Below are 18,845 nucleotides of genomic sequence, written 5' to 3'. Positions count from 1 at the left end.
TGTTGGATAGCAGATAACACAAGGAAGTAATTTAAGTAATTTGTAGCCTTCATGTCATACCATTTTTTGTTATTAATATGTTGCCAAGTAAACTAAGAGTGCATTTTTTTTATCATCACTTGTAAGTTTAGATCCACCCGTTACTTACATGTGATTGTTATTTGGGACAAACTTGGTTAGCTATCAGAAAATGCTGAAATATGTGCCATACAATGAGCTGTTTTTTCTCAATTCGCATTTTTATGTGGAAAATTGTCATTTAAAAAATAAATAGAAATTCGATTATCTCGAAAACTACTAATTTTCGGACGGGGTAACATATGGTCAAATTTATTGCAAATTGCCTCTACTTTAATCCCTTTCAGGGAATACATCTAATTACAGGTCACCCTGTATATGAACCCAACTTTAGGAGAAACACTGCATTTATTAACAGCCTTATAATTACTACACACAGTTATTTTAGAAAATTTAAAAATGATCTTCTATTGATCCTTATTTTTCTTTTCAGGTTGGAGTCTACCCTTTACAAGTGGAGAGGATGTCATTGCAAATTTTGTGGAAAGGACCTCAGCAGAACGGGAATAGAAGAATTCTTCCTTCACATGAAGGAGCATGGTGTTAGAAGGTTTACATGCAAAGTATGTTGTAAAGGGTTTTCTAAACGACATCTACTGGAAGATCATGTCAGAATTCATATTGGAGATGAGCAGTATGTATGTGAGGAATGTGGGAAAATGTTTATTACAAAGAATAGTCTTCAAGTTCATACTTACAATATGCATAAGAATAAAGATAAACAGAAGACTATCAATTGTAAGCAGTGTGGAAAGGATATTGTCAAATCAGGGGTAGCAACACATATGAAGACTGCACACTCTTCAGAGAAACCTTTCATATGTGATATATGTAGTAAGGGTTTTAAAGGTAAGAGTACACTGATTCAACATATACACATGATGAAACCATCCAGTCTTGCAAAATTTGTGACAAGAAGTACAAGAGTTCAACAATGAGAACCCACATGTTGTCCCACAAACAAGGACTCCAGTGTGAGACATGTGGGGCTCAGATGGCCAATAAACAGCTTCTAAAACTGCACATGACAGTACATACTGGGGAACAACCACATGTGTGTAAAATCTGTGGCAGGAGATTTGCTCGTAAATACAACATGGAGACACATATTAAACTTCATAAAGGAATCCGTCCTCTGTCGTGTGAAACTTGTGGGCGGAAATTCTCTCAAATGTGGAATCTCAGAAAGCATATTGAATCTTGCCATTAAAAAAAAATTAGATTTAACATACATTAGAATATATCATGATATTTAACGCATTTGATTTGTCAATAAAACATATAATCTTATAGTTTGTTTTTACATTGCATAAACCAAAAGCATAATTTATATGTTCATATCTTAGCATTTACACTAAAGGTATAATGGATAAGTTAGATACTGATACAGTCTGATACACAGGCTATTTACTTGTGTAGTGTTCTGCTTTATTGGTTATCACTGGGAACAAATATTCTAGCCTAAGCCTGGAGCACAGACACTTACAAAAAAAAGAAAAGAAAAAAATAGAAAATATGCATACAATTGTTCATTTCAATATGATGATGGTGCTTGGGGACTTGTCAACCCAATCTCTTGGGGAGTCCTGGCTTCTACAAGAATTTGCAAAGCGACACAGGTCCTCTCTATTTCTGGCTACTTTAGCTCCGCTCTGAGTTCAGTACCCGAAACATCAGATAGTCTTTACATAGAGACCTGAAACATCACATAGTCTTTACATAGAGACCCAGTAATCCCCAAACCTAACAAAAGCAGATTTGGTCAGAAGTCCTTCTCAGCGGTAACCTGGAATTCACTCCCGACGAAGGTCAAACTCAGTACCAGCAAAGCGCAGTTCTGCCATCTTCTACGTTCACATTTCTATAAATTCTAACTCACAGTAATATTATTTTCAGTGCTTACCCCTCCTCCCCCCACACACAGAGTTTAAAATTTTCATCCCTATCCTTCGAGCAGTAATTCCACACACACACTCGTATCCAAATCCACACACCCTTATACTTTAGTTTCTTTTAAATATGTATAACACTCAAGCTTTCTTTATTTCATTGCTACTATATATATTCATGTAAATTCATCTCATTTTTCTTAGATGTAGCTTTTATATATTTTTTTTACTACATAGGGCATCAAACCATTATTTGTATTAATATTGTTCTAAATGAAATGATGTATGGCTTTTTTGTAACCCTATTGAGAAAATAAATAATAATAATAATAAGATCCCCGACCTGAAAAAGAAAAGATGCTATGCGCATACTCGACCCCCCCTCCAGCCACGCGGGGAACAGGAACGGCACATTACCGAGCAACACGGCCCAGCCCCCCAACCCCCAACTTGCAACGCCACCGGACAACAGGAAGCAGACGACGCAAACCAAGATGTGCGCGCCAGTGCTGCCGAACGGGAAAAATCGCAACCACCGCCGCCCGGGAACAAACAATGTACTGACGCGGTACCATCTCCGCTTCAAACGCCGTACCCTTTTGTGAATGAAGACAGTGGATCTTCGAAATTAATAGGATTGAACCATTAAATTGTGGAACGCGGAATTACGAAATCTTTTAAATTTCACGTAAGTAATAATAATACAGGTATATGGACTGCCTGTCATCTCATTTTCCTGAGTCTGTGTCTATTCATCAGTTTCACATCATGAAGCTTCCCCATCATCATCATGAACCAAAAGTGGTGATTTTTGTACAGAATAGGGTGTTAAATACCTACTTGGTGAAGTTTGGAGATGGGTGGGAGGGCGCTTATATGGTTCAACATGGAGACAATGAAGCACATAAAAAAGGAAGAAGGAAACTCACCACAGATGTTACTTTTACCTGGGGGAAACATGAACTGCTCTCAATCTCAGAATCAATAACCACCACTCCTCCATCTACAACCTGGACTTCACTGTCACATGAGCCTGGTGAGAGAACAGTGTTTTTCGTACTTCTACATCTTCGATCCAGACCTGGCAACACTGCAGGTCTCTAATTTCTGTTTCCACCTTTTCTTCTACCACCAATGATGTGGCTCACAGCCACAAAAAATTGAGTTTTTCTAGTGTCTGGTGAGTGTTTCCTTTTTCTTTTCATTTAGCCCTTGTGATCCTCCGTCCTTTTATGCACTATATACCTTTTATAGGTGATTAAGGTGGTTATTTATGAGCATGTCACAAGGTTTTGAGTAGTTCTTATGATGAACACAAGAATTAAACAAATTGAAGAGTATGGGAACCTTTCTTCGCAAAAAAAAAACACTGTGAGCGAGTGTGTGTGTGTGCGTGCATAGGTGCATGCATACAAAAAATGAAAGGAAACATTCACCAGACACTGGAGAAAATAAAATTTTTGCAGCCGTGAGTTGGATTAGAAAGTTTTTGACCTGCAGCATTGCTTGGTCTAGATTGAAGATCGAAAAACACAAAAATTAGAAATTTTCCAGTGTCTGGTGAATGTTTCATCTTTCTTTTTTTACTTGCTATTTAGCCCTTGTTGCCCTCCTACCTTAATTCACTTTTTCTCTTGTATGTATAATATATGTGTGTGTGCGTGCGTGCGTGAAAGAGAGAGAGAACAAAATAGACACTGGACATTAGGGTGGTTCGAAAAAACACTTTTTTGGAAATTGGCTCAATAATATGTGTGAAAAATTTCAGCTCGATTGGTGCAGGTCTTCAGGTTCCGCATCGTACATAAAGTTTGAAAAAAATTGAAAAAAGTAAGTTTTGGTGAAAAATTTTAAAAATATTTTATTTTCCCTAGTGATTGAATTTTGCATGTAGATCAACTCTAAATGATGTAAACAACGCTAGAAATAATAATAATAGGCATTTCCGGAACTCTTTAGGCATACTTAAGGCCTAAACTTTAACCAAATTTTGCGAAAAATAGACTTAATGGACTTTTATTTTACGTGGTTTGAATTGGATACAAGAGCTTTTTTGTACAGATATATTAAGTTTTTATCATTTTTTATTTGTCAAATAATTTTTTTAAAGATATATCTTGTGTTTCAAGTGGGCGAAACAATAATGTTTTACATTGAAAATGCCCGAGTTTAGCTCATTCTCACCAACTAAATAAATTATCTGAACACCTATCACAATATTCCTTAACTACATCACCATGTTATTGCTAAGAAAGTGTTATCATAAAGAAAAACAAAGGGCCAGTATACTTTGCTGTGAAATCTGAGCTATGGGGGAGGTGGGTGAATCAATCCCACTCCACCGCTGCAATGCGTAATGGACTTGCCCAAGTTGCATACGTCAACAACACATTAGTATCAGTCTCAGTGCTGCCAGAGTGATTGCGTGGTCTCGTTGTGGTTAGTTCCTTACATTCGGAAGCACATTGTTTGTTTTCAGTTTTGATTAGCGGAAAAGCTATCTTAAGTGAACTGAGAATCATAGCCCGAATATTGGAGTATCATTCACTAATCTGTCAGCTTCAGAAGTCATTAAAGAGACTATCGAATGCTTCTAAAGTGTCTGAATTTCAGAAGACTGCTGATACAACTTTTTTTATATATAGCAACGTGTAAGTGCGTCAACCCACTTGTTCATTGCAGTTGTGGAAAAAGCTAAATCGGTTCCTTCCTTGGAAATACCCTTCTTGATTGACCAGCACATTGAAAGGAAGATGTTTATTGGAAGGTTAGACATAAAAGAGACTGAACCTCGAGTTAAGGAGATTCGTTGTAAAGGAGAGATATTTAAACCAAATGAAAATCATGGAGGTGCCTGAAGTTCTACCTCTGCAGTTCTTACAAATGAAACTGATATGGAGGGAGCTTTGGATTCAGACAAGGAGTTCAACCCTTCTAAAAGACAAAAACTTCGACAGAACCTTTCCAGCAAATGTGACTGAAACTTCCTAACTTTGCCAGTGCGGTTTACAGGATCCAAATTTTAAAACTCAAACTGCTCTTCTAGCTTCATCTCTTTTGGAAGACATAGGCCTTATTACTTCTAATCATAAGGAGAAAGTGATTGACTCAAATAAGGTTCTTAGAGAGAAAAAGAAATTAGGTGAAACCATTGCAGAGGAGGCTGCATCATCACTTAAGTCAAACGGAGTGAAAGGACTTTATTTTGATGGAAGACAGGATGAAACAATGATGATTCGAAAACAAAGATGATAGAGCTTATCGGACTGTAGAGAGGGAGTAGCACGTTGTTCTTATAAAGGAGCCAGAATCCAAATACATCGGTCATCTAACACAAACATCTGGAAGATGAAAAAGCATTGCTGAAGCCATCCAAAATTTTCTTTCAGCAGAGGACATCGACACTTCGGAACTCGTCGTAATAGGCTGGGATGGAACACCCATTAATACAGGATGGAAGAACGGCGCAACGGCCCAACTTAAATACTATCAAGAAGCCTCTTCAAATGTTTGTTTGTCTTCACACAAATGAACTTCCCTTGCGGCACTTCATTGAAGAAATTGACAGAAAAATACTGCACCTACTACGTTCGCAGGACCAATTGAAATGGCACTACAATATTGTGAGAATATCCTGGTGCAACGCTTTCAGCCTGTGCCAGCGTCTTGGACTGACAACTTAACCTTTTGCTGTCCAAGCGTCTCGATCGAGATACCCAAAAGTACCCTCACGGGACCAAGCGTCTCGATCGAGATGCTGTGTCAAGGTCATAGTTTTTACGTTATAACTTTTCTATTTTTGGCTAGAATTTCGATTTTATTTTTTTATATTGTTCCTAACACATGTATTTAACAGAAATGGTTTTTTGCATTCTTTTTTGTCTTCATGAAAATGGAGGGGGAAAGGCGGGGAAAGGGACTTCTCTTTTGCGTCTCTTTTCAAGGTCAATTTTTTGCCGACAAAGGAAGACCGGCTTTGTTGTTCTAAAGCAATGCTTTTCACTCCCTCCTGCTAAATGCTTTCGAAGGAAGCTTGTTTATCAGTATCCGATGTCAAAATGAAAGTTTTCCGTGAGGGCGCAAGCAGGGGGTGGGGGGAGGGGAAGGGGGAAACTGGTTCTTGAATCTGTGTTGTGAGAATGGAATTTCGAAGTGCGCTGAAGGAAACCTTTGTTTTTTTTTAGCACAAGTGTCCACAAGTGGCAACAGAGGTTACCCAGTATTGTCTAAAAATATAATTTCAAGCAGCTGCAAGAATTGGCGCTCATTTGTCACTACGTTCTAGCTTTTTTCCGTGAATGTTGTGCGTAGGTGTCGTTTTGTGCCCAAGTGCGAGGACATATTTTGGGTGGTGACAATTTTTTAAAATAATTTTTGGGGGTTTTCTCCCTAATTTACACCAAATTTGCATAAATTTTGCATTTTGTGCATTTTGACATTTTTTTTCGGGGCGGGGGAAACACCATTTTTTTAAAGAAAAGTATTTTTGAGGGGATTTCCCCCCTCCATATGTACGCCGAATGTGCATAAATTATATATCGTCTGAATCTCTGATTCATTCTGCGCACAACGGTATATCTTTCATATCTCTAGGGCATGTAGTTTCTGAGCTATAGTCATTTCAATGTACCGCTGCATTTTGAAGCTTGAATCAGTGGCGTCCCGACCATTCCTTTTGGGGGTACAACTCAAGTTACATTGGTCATATGATGATAATGTAAATATTTTTGTGTTCCTTACATGTCAGCGATCATTTCCATGTGCATGTCGACACTGTCATGTACTTTTTTCTTGAGGGGAGGGTGGGGGAACCAATTTTTTCCCCCGAAATTTTGGAATTTTGAGTGTTAGCCCCCTCCCCCACCACATACGCCGAATTTGCAAAAATTTCATATAGTCTGAATCTCTGGTTCATTCCGCGTACAACAGTATATCACTCATCTCTCTAGGGCAATTAGCCTCCGATCTACACTCATTTAATTGAAACTCGGCATTTTGCTCAAAATCGGCTCAGGCAACCGAGGCTTACTTCTGAAAAAGGGCTTGGGCAGCAAAAGGTTAACAGAAGAGAGAACCTAACCTCCAACCAAAGGTATCTCCTGTGTATCTGTAAATCAGTTTCGACCGGCAATTTCGACGCTGGATTGGCTGAGAAGCATCCTGGGAAGTTGCATCATGCCAGGTGGCTGACAGCTGCCAATAGAATACTACGTCTCTACATTGCAACGAAGAATCTGACGGAAAAGCTGCAGGCATTCGTTCAGTACATTACGAACGTGTATGCTCCTATTTGGTTTTCCATCAAGAAAAAGCCATCGTGCGTTGAAGGAGGCCAACCAACATCTGTGGAGACTTTTATCAGCTTCCCACTGCATGGACGATCATCTCAACGGCGGAGGAGACGGATGAACCAAGAGGAGTAACACCTCTTTAAAAAACCATGGTTCAGCTGGCTCCGGCTGATAGTACCATGTAAGGCCCCCTTGCCAGGGTTACGGCGAAGTCCTCAACGGCAGATGCGGCGGAGAAGGAATCCTTCGGTACGGCGCAAATGGCGGAAGAGGCAACCCATTCTCTTGGGAGTAATGAAGAGAAAACCACTGCCTTGTGGTGAAGAGGGATCTTCAAAGGTTAAGGGAGAAAACCCCTACAGAAAATCGGCCTGCTTGGAGGTCCAGGTAGCAGCCCTATCACCAAGATCGGGTGCTGTGGGTTAATAACCCGCACACCTTAAACTCCACTATTAAAGAAACATCCACGAAGAATAGCCGGACTGACTCTAAGATGACGACTTTTGGCATGAAAGGGAAAACGAGAATTGGGTGTTGGAATGTGAGAACTTTAAGAGAGAGTGGTAGACTTCAGCAAGCAATAGCCCAAATGCAGGCCTACAGGTTGGACATATTGGGGATCAGTGAGACAAGATGGAAAGGATTTGGAGAGATGAGAACTAAAGATGGATTTACATTCCTATATTCAGGAAGAGAAGAGGAGGAACAACATCGGGATGGTGTAGGTATTCTCTTGAGTAAGATAGCAAAGAAAAGCTTATTGGAATGGAACCCTGTTTCTGAAAGAATTATAACTGCGAAGTTCAAAGCAAAGGTGAGAAACATTAAAATAGTACAATGCTATGCCCCAACAGAAGTTTCAGACATATCAGAAAAAATGGAATTTTATTCAAAATTGCACCAAGTACTAGTACATAATAAGAAAGACATATGCATCTTGATGGGAGATATAAATGCAAAAATTGGATCAGATAATGAAGGAATAGAGCATATTATGGGTAGACATGGACTGGGGGAAATGAATGAAAATGGCCAGTTATTTGTTGACCTTTGTGCAGAAAATGACCTGATCATAGGTGGAACTGTTTTTCCCCACAAAGATATCCATAAAGTGACATGGGTATCACCTGATCATGTGACAGAAAATCAAATTGACCATGTTTGCATTACCCGTAAATGGAGAAGATCCCTTCTAGATGTAAGAAATAAAAGAGGAGCCGATATTGGTAGTGATCACCACTTGGTAATTGCAGTCTTTAAACTTCGTATAATGGCAGCATGTAAAAAGTTTTCAAAAATGAGAAAGAAATTTGATTTGAAAAAGTTACATGATAAAGATACAAGAAATAGATTTGTATTGGAACTTAGGAACAGGTTTGAAGGTTTACAAATGGAGCAAGATGAAGATATAGAAGAAAGAGAAGAGGATACAATAGAGAGAAAATGGAGGAAGACCAAGACTAATTTGATAGTAAAAAAGTGTTCCCCTGTGCATAGCACCACGCCATGAAGGCGTATAGGGGGTGCGGGGGTAACGCCCCACACTTTCTTGATCCGGTCGTGAGTAGAAATAAGTTAAAACATTCTAGGATATAGGGAAAGTAATCAGAAAGACTGGATGTCAACGAGCACATGGGATAAAATTAAAGCTAGAAAAATGAAGAAGGAAGAATTAAACACTGCAAAAACAAGAACTCAAAAGAGTTCGCTACAAAGACAATATAAAGATCTTGATAGAAAAGTGAAGAAGAGTGCTCGAAATGATAAACGCAATTGGATAGAACAGCAAGCAAGAGTAGCAGGGGAAGCAGCAAGTAAGAATGATTTAAAACAACTTTATCAAACAACACGCTTACTATCAAAGCGACAATTTAAGAAAAATATACCAGTCAAGGATAAGAATGGCAGGCTGTTAACGGATAAACAAGAACAAATGAAGAGATGGAAAGAGCACTTTGAAGAGGTATTAAATAGGAACATCAGAGAAAATGACAGAACGAGAGAAATAGAGAGTGAGGCTGAAGAAACTGAAGAAAATGAAGAGCGTACAGAGATGAGAATTTCAGACCTTCCTCCTTCAATTCAGGAAATCAAACTTGCACTTAAGCAACAAAAGAATGGGAAAGCAGATGGAATAGACCAAATTCCACCAGAGATTTTGAAGGTAAATGTGAACTTGATGGCAGAAATATTATATGAAGTGTTAGCGGCAGTTTGGGAAAAAGAGAAAATGCCAGAAGATTGGAAAAGGGGTCTTATAATAAAAATTCCAAAAAAAGGCGATATGACAAATTGTAATAACTGGAGAGGAATCACGCTGTTATCGGTCCCAAGTAAAATACTAACTAGGATTATATTAAATTGCATTCAAGATAAAGTAGAAGCCAAGATTAGGAGAGAGCAAGCAGGATTTCGTTCTAGTAGATCCTGCACAGATCAAATCTGTACATTAAGGATTATCATTGAGCAATGCATAGAATGGAATACTAGATTGTATATCATCTTTGTAGATTTTGAGAAAGCCTTTGATTCTATAACAAGGGAAAAAATGTGGCAAATATTACAGAAGTTTGGAATACCACTTAAGATAATAAGGATAATCCAGGAGTCATATCGACAATACAAGAGTCAAGTTATTCATGAAGGAGATGTTACAGAACCCTTTGAAACAGGATCTGGAGTGAGGCAGGGATGTATTCTGTCGCCTCTTATTTTTCTGCTCGTAATAGATACAGTAATGAGGGAAACTGTAAAGGGAAAAAGAAGAGGAATGCAATGGGGTCTTATGGATAGATTAGAAGATTTAGATTTTGCCGATGATGTGTGTCTGTTGTCAGAATCTTATAGAGATGCAAAAACTAAATTGGAAGATCTGGTTGTAGAAGCTAAAAAATTCGGACTGACATTAAATAAATCAAAGACTAAAACAATGCGAATAAATGCAAGAATTCAAGATTATATTCAACTAGAAAACGAAATATTAGAAGATGTAGACAATTTTACCTATTTAGGAAGTGTAGTTGCAACAAATGGAGGAGCAGAACATGATGTAAAACAACGCATCAAGAAAGCAAATGGGGCCTTTGTACAACTTTACCCAATATGGAAAAGTAGGATTATAACTACAGAAACAAAGTTAAAGATTTTTAGAAGCAATGTTAAATCAGTATTGCGGTATGGAGCAGAATCCTGGAAAGTCACAACTGAAATCACAAATAGACTACAAGTTTTTATTAACAGATGTCTTAGGAGAATATTAAATGTACATTGGCCAGAAGTAATCACAAATCAAGAACTTTGGATACGAACATCAGAAGACCAGATTAAAAACCAAATTAAAAGAAGAAAATGGAACTGGATAGGACACACACTAAGGAAAGCAGACAACACAATTGAAAAGCAAGCACTTTACTGGAACCCTCAAGGTGCTAGAAAAAGGGGAAGACCCAAAAGCTCATGGAGATGTACTGTTGAAGAAGAAGGAAAACAACAGGGGAAAAGTTGGAAAGAAATGAAGAAGATCGCATGCAACAGAGTGAGATGGAGACACTTCGTGGATGCCCTATGTTCCAATAGGAACTGAAGGAATTAAGTCAAGTAAGTCAAGAGTACTAAACTACTACATAGGAATACAGCAACCGCCTGATCATTGCATAATGTACTAAACCAATATATGCATGGGAGGGAGGGTGGCGGAACTCAAACTGCAGTCACCTCCTTGTGGTGAGTTCTGGGCTATTTTTGGAAAAAAAAAAAAAGTTTCTTTAAGAAAATAGGTGGAGAGGTGCAGACAACACATTATAAAAGATGTAAGTTGTTGTCAAAAATAAATGCACCTCGATTTCTTCACAACTAACACAAACGCAATAAAGAAACACACATTTTGCCTATTTTTTTGCAAATTTTGGTTAAAGTTATGCCTAAAGAGGTCCGGCAATGCCCATTATTATTATTTCTAGCGTTGTTTACATCATTTAGAGTTGATCTACATGCAAAATACCATCACTAGGGAAAATAAAATATATTTTTTTTTCTCCCCAAAACTTGCTTTTTTCAATTTCTTTCAAACTTTAGGTACGATGCAGCACCTGAAGACATGCACCGATCAAGCTGAAATTTTGCACACGTATTATTGAGCCAATTTGGCCAAAAATTAGCACTAGCCATAAGCCAATTTTTTTAAAAAAAGTGTTTTTTCGAACCACCTTACTGGACACGTTTTCAATTTTTGCAGCAATGCATTGCAATGGCCTGCTTCTTCAAAGATAAGTAAATGTAAACTGATGGATGTTATGATAGAGAAATTGAAGATAGGGAATGTAATATAAATACATTTATACAGTGGCGTACGCAAGGGGGGGTTACGGGGTTTAACCCCCCCCCCCCTTGAGCTTGTGAAATATTATGACAACTGCTGTGGAAAAAAATTAAATGGCCAATTTTTCACAGTCAAAGATCTGGGACAATAATATTACTACAACTAATACTACTAATAATAATAATTTGAATTATTATTTCCATGCAGCATGGAGAAAAGCACAGCATTCCAAACACATGCGTCTTTCAGAGTGATGCCTTGAAAATAAACACGAGTTTATGAGGTTAGGTTAGGGTAATTATGATTTAAAAGAGAAAAAAGTTGTTTTGTATCTCAGTTGCAGCAATGTTGAATACACTGCTGTACGCAGGATTTTTTTTTTCGGGAGGGACTGGAATAGTAAATGTGGATAGCACATGCCTTCATTTTGGAGGGCAGGATGCATAATAAAATATTTCGTATTTTTGGAGCTTTTCAGTCTATTAAAATTGTATTCAAAGACAAAAATGGTAATCGGGTAATAAGGTTTCACATTTACACATTTTGATTTTTTAAAGTTCTTAACGGATTTTTATTTGAAAATTCTGATTTTCTCAAAATTTTGGTAGGGGCTGGAACACCATCGGTATTTTTTTGTGTGTGAACAATGAGAATTAACTGAAGAAAGTTCTTGGTTCGTTGTAAGCGGCTAATGTGCAGACAAAGTCTAGGCGGACAAGAATACAGTCACCAGTCCGCCTTCCCATTGTTTACCGCAGCACGTTTGAATATGTCTCTTTAAAATGTCTCACCTTGTTGACTAGACAATTATTCAAACGACAATAAGCTTAACTATTGTAAAATGTTTTGTTGGTAAGAACAGCGAGACAATCCAGATGTGAATTATCAGGGACATTTATGCGGGGAAGAAGCCGAAAAATTTCAAACCAATTCCGGGAATCGGAGCCGGATCTTCCGCGTGATTGTCAGACACTCCACCGACCAGACCACAGCAGCTCCTTGGATGAGTTCCATACTTTGATTATTTCAATTTATTTTAATATATTTCTTGTATTTATGGATCTTCTTCACCCTTGAAATGTCTCACCTCGTTGACCAGACAATTATTTCGTAAGAAAGAAACAAAAAAATGCTCCCAGGATTTGATAAAAATCGAATGACTAGAAAGTAATTTCGTTCTAATGTTTTCATAAATACTATATTTATGTAGATCTCTACTACTTAATAGTAGTAGTAGTAGTGGTATTAGTAGTAGTATTAGTACTAATTTAGCTAATTAATTAATTATAAGTATTATTAATTAATTGTGATTATTATTATTTAATTAAAGTATAATAAAACAATGGTAATGTGAATATGGAAAAAAGTTTTAGAAATAACACCCCCCTTGATGAAATCCTGCGTACGCTACTGCATTTATACAAAACATAAATAGTTATGACTTGCCTTTCCACTTTCTTTACATACACCTGAGGCTGCAACCTGTCTCTGTGAAAATGAAAAATAATATTTTCAGGTCTGGTAAGTGTATCTGTTTCATTTCACACCTGGTGGAGGAGCATAGTGGTTCGGATTCCACTTTAAACTGAAGGTCCAGTCCCGATTAGCCTTACTGTGCATAAAGTGGACTTAACACACTAAATCAATCAATCAATGATTCATTTAACGTTTTTATATTAGTTCTTCTGGCTCTCCTCTGAGTAACTATATGTATAGTTACATTATATATAGGGTGATTCAGAATTCCTATTACACACTTCTAAGGGTTGTAGAGGAAACTTAGTAGATCAAGTTTTGATAAGGAACCCATGTCCGGAAACATACCATTTTGGTACTACACAGATGACAAGATCACATAATTTCACATCTCCCGCTTTACCTGTCACTACAAGAGCTGCTCGATGTGGCGACCCTGAAGTTCGTTGCAAACAGTGTACCTCCGAAAGATATTTGCATACACACGCTCAAAAATACCTGGTGTGTGCTGAATCGTATCTGTTGCAGCCAGAACTCGTGCAACCAGGTCTTCCTCCGACACTACAGGAGTCTCATGAACAAGACTCTTCATGTGGCTCTATATGAAAAATTCAAGAGGAGTTAGATCCGGTGACCGTGCTGGACAAGGAGTTGGTCCACCGCGACCTATCCACCTGTCCCCGTATGTTTGATTGAGATGTTGTCGGACGTCATGGGAAAAGTGTGCTGGTGCGCTATCATGTTGGAACCACATGTGCTGCGTAAACAAATTGTAAGCAGAGGACGTTGGAAGCAGCACACATGACATCAGGTGACTGAAGACGTCACCCTCCGTCAATGTGGGTTGCCTACTGTGAAGCGGGAGATGTGAAATTATGTGATCTCGTCATCTGTGTAGTACAAAAACGGTACGTTTCCGGACATTGGTTCCTTATCAAAACTTGATCTACTAAGTCCCCTCTACAACTAGAAGTGTGTAATAGGAATTCTGTATCACCCTGTATATAAATTTAATATAAGTAAGAAAAGAGGGAACCCCTGATGAGCCATTTTCCACATGCATCCATTCAGGGTTATACACTAAGCCTTAGTGCCTTTAGTATAAACCAGGATATCAGTTTCACTGATATACAGTTCCTCTGTTTTTATGTGCAAAGCACTTTGGTTGTTTTGTAAAGAATTTTTAATTTTTGTGCTATAATTATTACATTTAGGTGATTGAACATTATTGCTACACTGGCACCTTTGCTCTGGGTGTTACAACAATATCAATGTAGATGCCATTTGTTATGAATTGAATTAAGCTACTTTAAGGCAGGGCCGCCGTTAGGGGACGCGAGACCCTGTGCGAACTATATCCACGAGGCCCCTGTCTTATGAAAATTGAAAATATCGACATCATCCGTTTTTCGTAAAATTCTACGCTAAAGCAAGCATGGTTATTAGTATTATGTAATTGTTATCTATTGTTATACCCACGCGCGTGTTCGTCGTATCCCCTTTTACCACCAACGAAATCTAAAATTTGACACTGTAGAGGAAGGTGTCATCAAGGTAAGCAACTTTTCTTAATGACTTTTGCTGATTGAGACCTCGTTTCTGCACTATAAGCCCTAGAATATATATCCATTGTGTTTGCAGCCATGTATTGCAAATTTATTATTTAAAACCGAGGGTCACTCACCTGAGTCTAGAAGCAGAACTAATCTATCATCTGGTTCAGAAGATGAAATACATTCTTCCTTGCAATTTGTTCCTACATTGCCACCTGGCTCACAGAAGAGTTAAATTTAAGATCACCACTGCCACTGGCACTCACGGCTGCAACTAATCACCAACAACCACCCCAGGATTTTGCCATTATTTCCGTTTAACCATCGTGGCGGAATTTGAAGCAAACAGTATTTAGAGGAAGTAACATTTTTTCGAAGTCACCCTTCTGAGTTTTTAAAAACGCATCCCCCTTCTTTCCTTTCTTATATCCTTTTGGAATCCTGATTAAAATTTACGAAATTTGTCTCGTTACCAAGACATTTTATTTCCCACATTCGCAATTCTAAACACCCACATGCACCACTGTCTCAAACAAGAATGACAAGGTAGGTAGAGAATGATTTCATTGAGTTGAAACTTGTTGGGACTTATGCATAGTTGTAGAATCTGGCAAAATCTGCAAACGCCCCTGCTCTGGGAGGGTTTGTCAGGAAATAAAATTAAAATATCTCCAAATCTTTATTTCTATTCATCTGCGGGGGAACATGCCGAGCCAAGGCCCATTGACCTGCTCACCGCCTGCCGTGAGAGGTCTGTTTATAAAGCCCCTTTTTGGAAATGGATAGACCTGTAAAGTTTGACGTCGGAGGGATGAAAGGTCGCCGCAGAAAACATAGAACTTGCCTGCTTAAAAAGTGAAACACGGCCGTAGCCAGGCAGGGACCAGGGGGGCTCAGCCCCCTCTGAATTTTGGTAAAACTGTTATATAAAATTTGTTTGCAGTGAAAATGTAGACAACAGATATTATTTTGCTCAAGACTTGATAAAGGTTAAATTCACATAATGAAAAGAACGAATATCACTTGCTTTCATCACATTTACGACCTGAAGTCAAAGTAGCGGGAAGTAATTAGAATATTCTCTCGGCTTCAGCTACGAGTGGGCGACACCAAGGGTCCCAGGTTCGAACCCCACTCAGGCTTGGTTCATTGTGAATGTACATTCATCAATTTCATAATTTCATCACTCATCTCCATCTTCGCAAATTAGCCAAGAGGCACAAAATGCAAAGTAAAATAAACTAAATCAATCAAAAGCTACGAGTGGGAACAAGGGGTGTGTGCAAGATATTGGGGATAAAAACGTATTCATTTGAATATTTCTACACTTTCTGTGTCCTCTATTAAACTTAATAACCCCCCCCACACACACACACTAACTAACTCTCTAGCCTTCTTAAACCTGAAGGTTCATGGCTGCAGCAACACAGGCCTTCCATTTTTCCCTATCTTGAGCAAGATCTATATACTCTTTTCCATCCCTGCCGATTTCCCTTAGGTCCATCTCAACATTGTCCCTCCATCTTCGTCTTGGCCTTCCTACAGGTCTCTTACCATCAGGTTTCCCAACAAGAATCCTGTAAACTCTTCTTTCCTCTCCCATTCGTGCCACATGGCCTGCCCACCTAAGTCTTCTTGATTTAATCATTCTAATAATATCTGGACATGAATACAAATTATGTAGTTCTAAATTATGTAACTTTCTCCACTCACCTGTCTCCTCATCCCTTTTAGGTGCAAATATTTTCCTAAGGATCTTATTTTCAGATACTCTCAATTTATGTTCCTCTTTCAATGTAAGGGACCAAGTTTCACATCCATATAATACCACAGGCAAAATTACTGTTTTGTATATTTTAACTTTTAGTTTCTTAGATATTAAACGAGAAGACAGGAGTTTATGAAGAGAGAAGTAACATGCATTTCTTGAATTAAGCCTACTTTTTATTTCCTCTTTGATAATTTTCATTTGTTAATATTACTCCTAAGTATTTGAATTTGGAAACTGGTTCAAACAAGTTGTTATCAATAATTAGATTTTGATTATTACCTAACACTTGGTTTCCGCCTGTAAGCATATATTTAGTTTTCTCTTTGTTAACTTCCAAACCCTCTCTAGCATTTTAGCATTATTCTTAATTGTATTCACATCATCCCCCAGTAAGTCTACATCATCTGCATATGCTAACAACTGAGTCACACCATTTAATTTTAGTCCTTCTTTAGTTTCTTTTACCTTCCTTACAGCATATTCTAAGGCAAAATTAAAGAGCAATGGAGATAATGCATCTCCTTGTTTTAACCCATCATGAATTGTAAATTTGTCAGACATATTAATACCCACACGAATTTTACTTTCTGTTTCACTGGTGCATATTTTTATCATACTAACAAGCTTATTAGGTATTCCAAACTCTACTAATATATTATATAATTTATCTCTTTTGACCGAATCATATGCTTTTTTGAAATCAATGAATAGCTGATGGACATTTTGATTATATTCCCACTTTTTTTCAAGTGTCTGTCTGATGTGAAAAATTTGATCTGTAGTTTATCTGTTACGTTTAAATCCACATTGATAATCACCTATAATTTCATTAGCATATGGGGTTAGTCTTGTTAAAAGAATGTTAGACAATATTTTGTATGTTGTTGAGACTAGAGAAATTCCACGGTAATTATTGCAGTTCATTTTATCACCTTTTTTAAATACAGGAACAATTATGGATTCTTTCCACTGTTGAGGGATTTCTTCTTTATTCCATATTAAACAAATTAATTTATGAATTTGACATATTAATGAATTTCCACCATATTTAATTAACTCAGCTGGTATTAAATCAATGCCAGGTGCTTTGTTACTCTTTAGCCTTTTAATAGCATCTTGAACTTCAGTCAAGTTAGGTTCTGGAACTAAAGGTTCTGCTGTGTGTACTTCATTTACTTCTGATTTATCTCCTACATGGACATTTAAAAGGTCATTTAAGTAGTTCTTCCATCTATTTAGAATATCGCTTGGGTCAGCTAGAAAATCACCGTCTTTTTCTTTTATCAAGTTTACTTTAGGTTGCCATCCCTTTCTAAATTCATTTACACCTTTATATAAATCTCTGATATTTTAATTTTTGCTGTTTGTTTCAATTTCGTTAATTTTGCTTTTCAAGTAATCTATTTTTTTTACTTCTAAACGTGCGGTTAACTTCTCGCTTTATTCTATTATAATTGTTTAGATTTGTATCATCAGAGTTATTTAACCACCTAAGTCTAGCCTGATCTCTTATTTCTATTAGATTATGACATTCAATATCAAACCATGGCTTACTTTTTCTTGGTTTATGGTATCCTATACTTTCTTTAGCTGCTGATTCTATTGCATTACGTATGTGCTCCCAATTCTTATTTACGTCTGTCTCATTTATATTTTCATCATCATTTAAATCCTGCAAAACATCAAATCTATTTGACAGTTTAATTTGGTAATCTTTCTTAATTCTTTCATCAGTAAACTTTCCTGTACCAAATTTTAGAACTTTTAGATTTTGTTGCTTATGATTTATCACTGAGAGTCTTTATCTTAATTTAGCAATTACTAAATTATGGTCACTGGCACAGTCAGCACCTCTATGTGTACGAACGTCAATTATACTAGTATGCCTTCTCCTATCAATGAGAATATGATCTATCTGATTATGAGTTTTACCATCTGGAGAAGACCAGGTATATTTATGGATATCTTTATGTTTAAAAGTGGTACTTTTCACAATTAAATTCTTTGAGGTTGCAAAAGTAATCAATCTTATACCCTTATCATTACTTAATTCATTAAGACTTTCTTTACCAATCGTGGGTTTAAATGTCTCTTCTTTGCCAATCTGTGCATTACAGTCACCTAACAGAATTTTCATATCATACTGAGAAAATTTATCAAAGACCTGTTCTAACTCTGTATAAAAAAATCATCTTTAGTATTATCATCTTTATCTTCCGGTAGTGCATGTATGTTTATTAAAATAATTTTACACCACCTACGCTGTAAAACTGCATATGATATCCTATCATTAATAAATTCTACTGTTTTAAGAGCCGAGATAATTCTATTATTTATGAAAAAACCTGTTCCAAAATTAAGATTTTCAGTACCACCCCCCCCCCACATATATATATATAGTACTGTTAAATATTTGGAAATGGACTTGCTTTACAAAACTACCGCGGCTGATAACCTGTGACCCCCCCT

General features: G+C 37.4%; 2 protein-coding genes across 2 annotated transcripts in view; both read left to right on the top strand.

The window, feature by feature from the left end:
• Positions 1-1,322, top strand: part of LOC145988863 (uncharacterized) — a 173,860-nt gene extending 172,538 nt beyond the window's left edge. Inside the window, exon 7 of the mRNA XM_083124117.1 lies at positions 512-1,322. Within this exon, the coding sequence (XP_082980243.1) occupies positions 512-1,016 (505 nt within the window). The 3' untranslated portion in view covers positions 1,017-1,322. The remainder of the gene's footprint in view (positions 1-511) is intronic.
• A 6,429-nt stretch (positions 1,323-7,751) lies between these two features.
• Positions 7,752-13,658, top strand: LOC145989102 (uncharacterized). Its single transcript, XM_083124397.1, has 4 exons — positions 7,752-8,729; positions 9,123-9,422; positions 9,825-10,343; positions 13,581-13,658. Exons 1-4 carry the CDS (start codon positions 7,752-7,754, stop codon positions 13,656-13,658), a joined length of 1,875 nt encoding a protein of 624 aa, XP_082980523.1.
• Positions 13,659-18,845: the final 5,187 nt, after the last annotated feature.

Source organism: Lepisma saccharinum, chromosome 6 (assembly GCF_977018435.1).
Source record: "Lepisma saccharinum chromosome 6, izLepSacc3.1, whole genome shotgun sequence".
In the NCBI taxonomy this organism is placed as follows: domain Eukaryota; kingdom Metazoa; phylum Arthropoda; class Insecta; order Zygentoma; family Lepismatidae; genus Lepisma; species Lepisma saccharinum.
The sequence above is the reverse complement of the archived record's forward strand: the minus strand, read 5'-3'. Positions and strand labels throughout refer to the sequence as shown.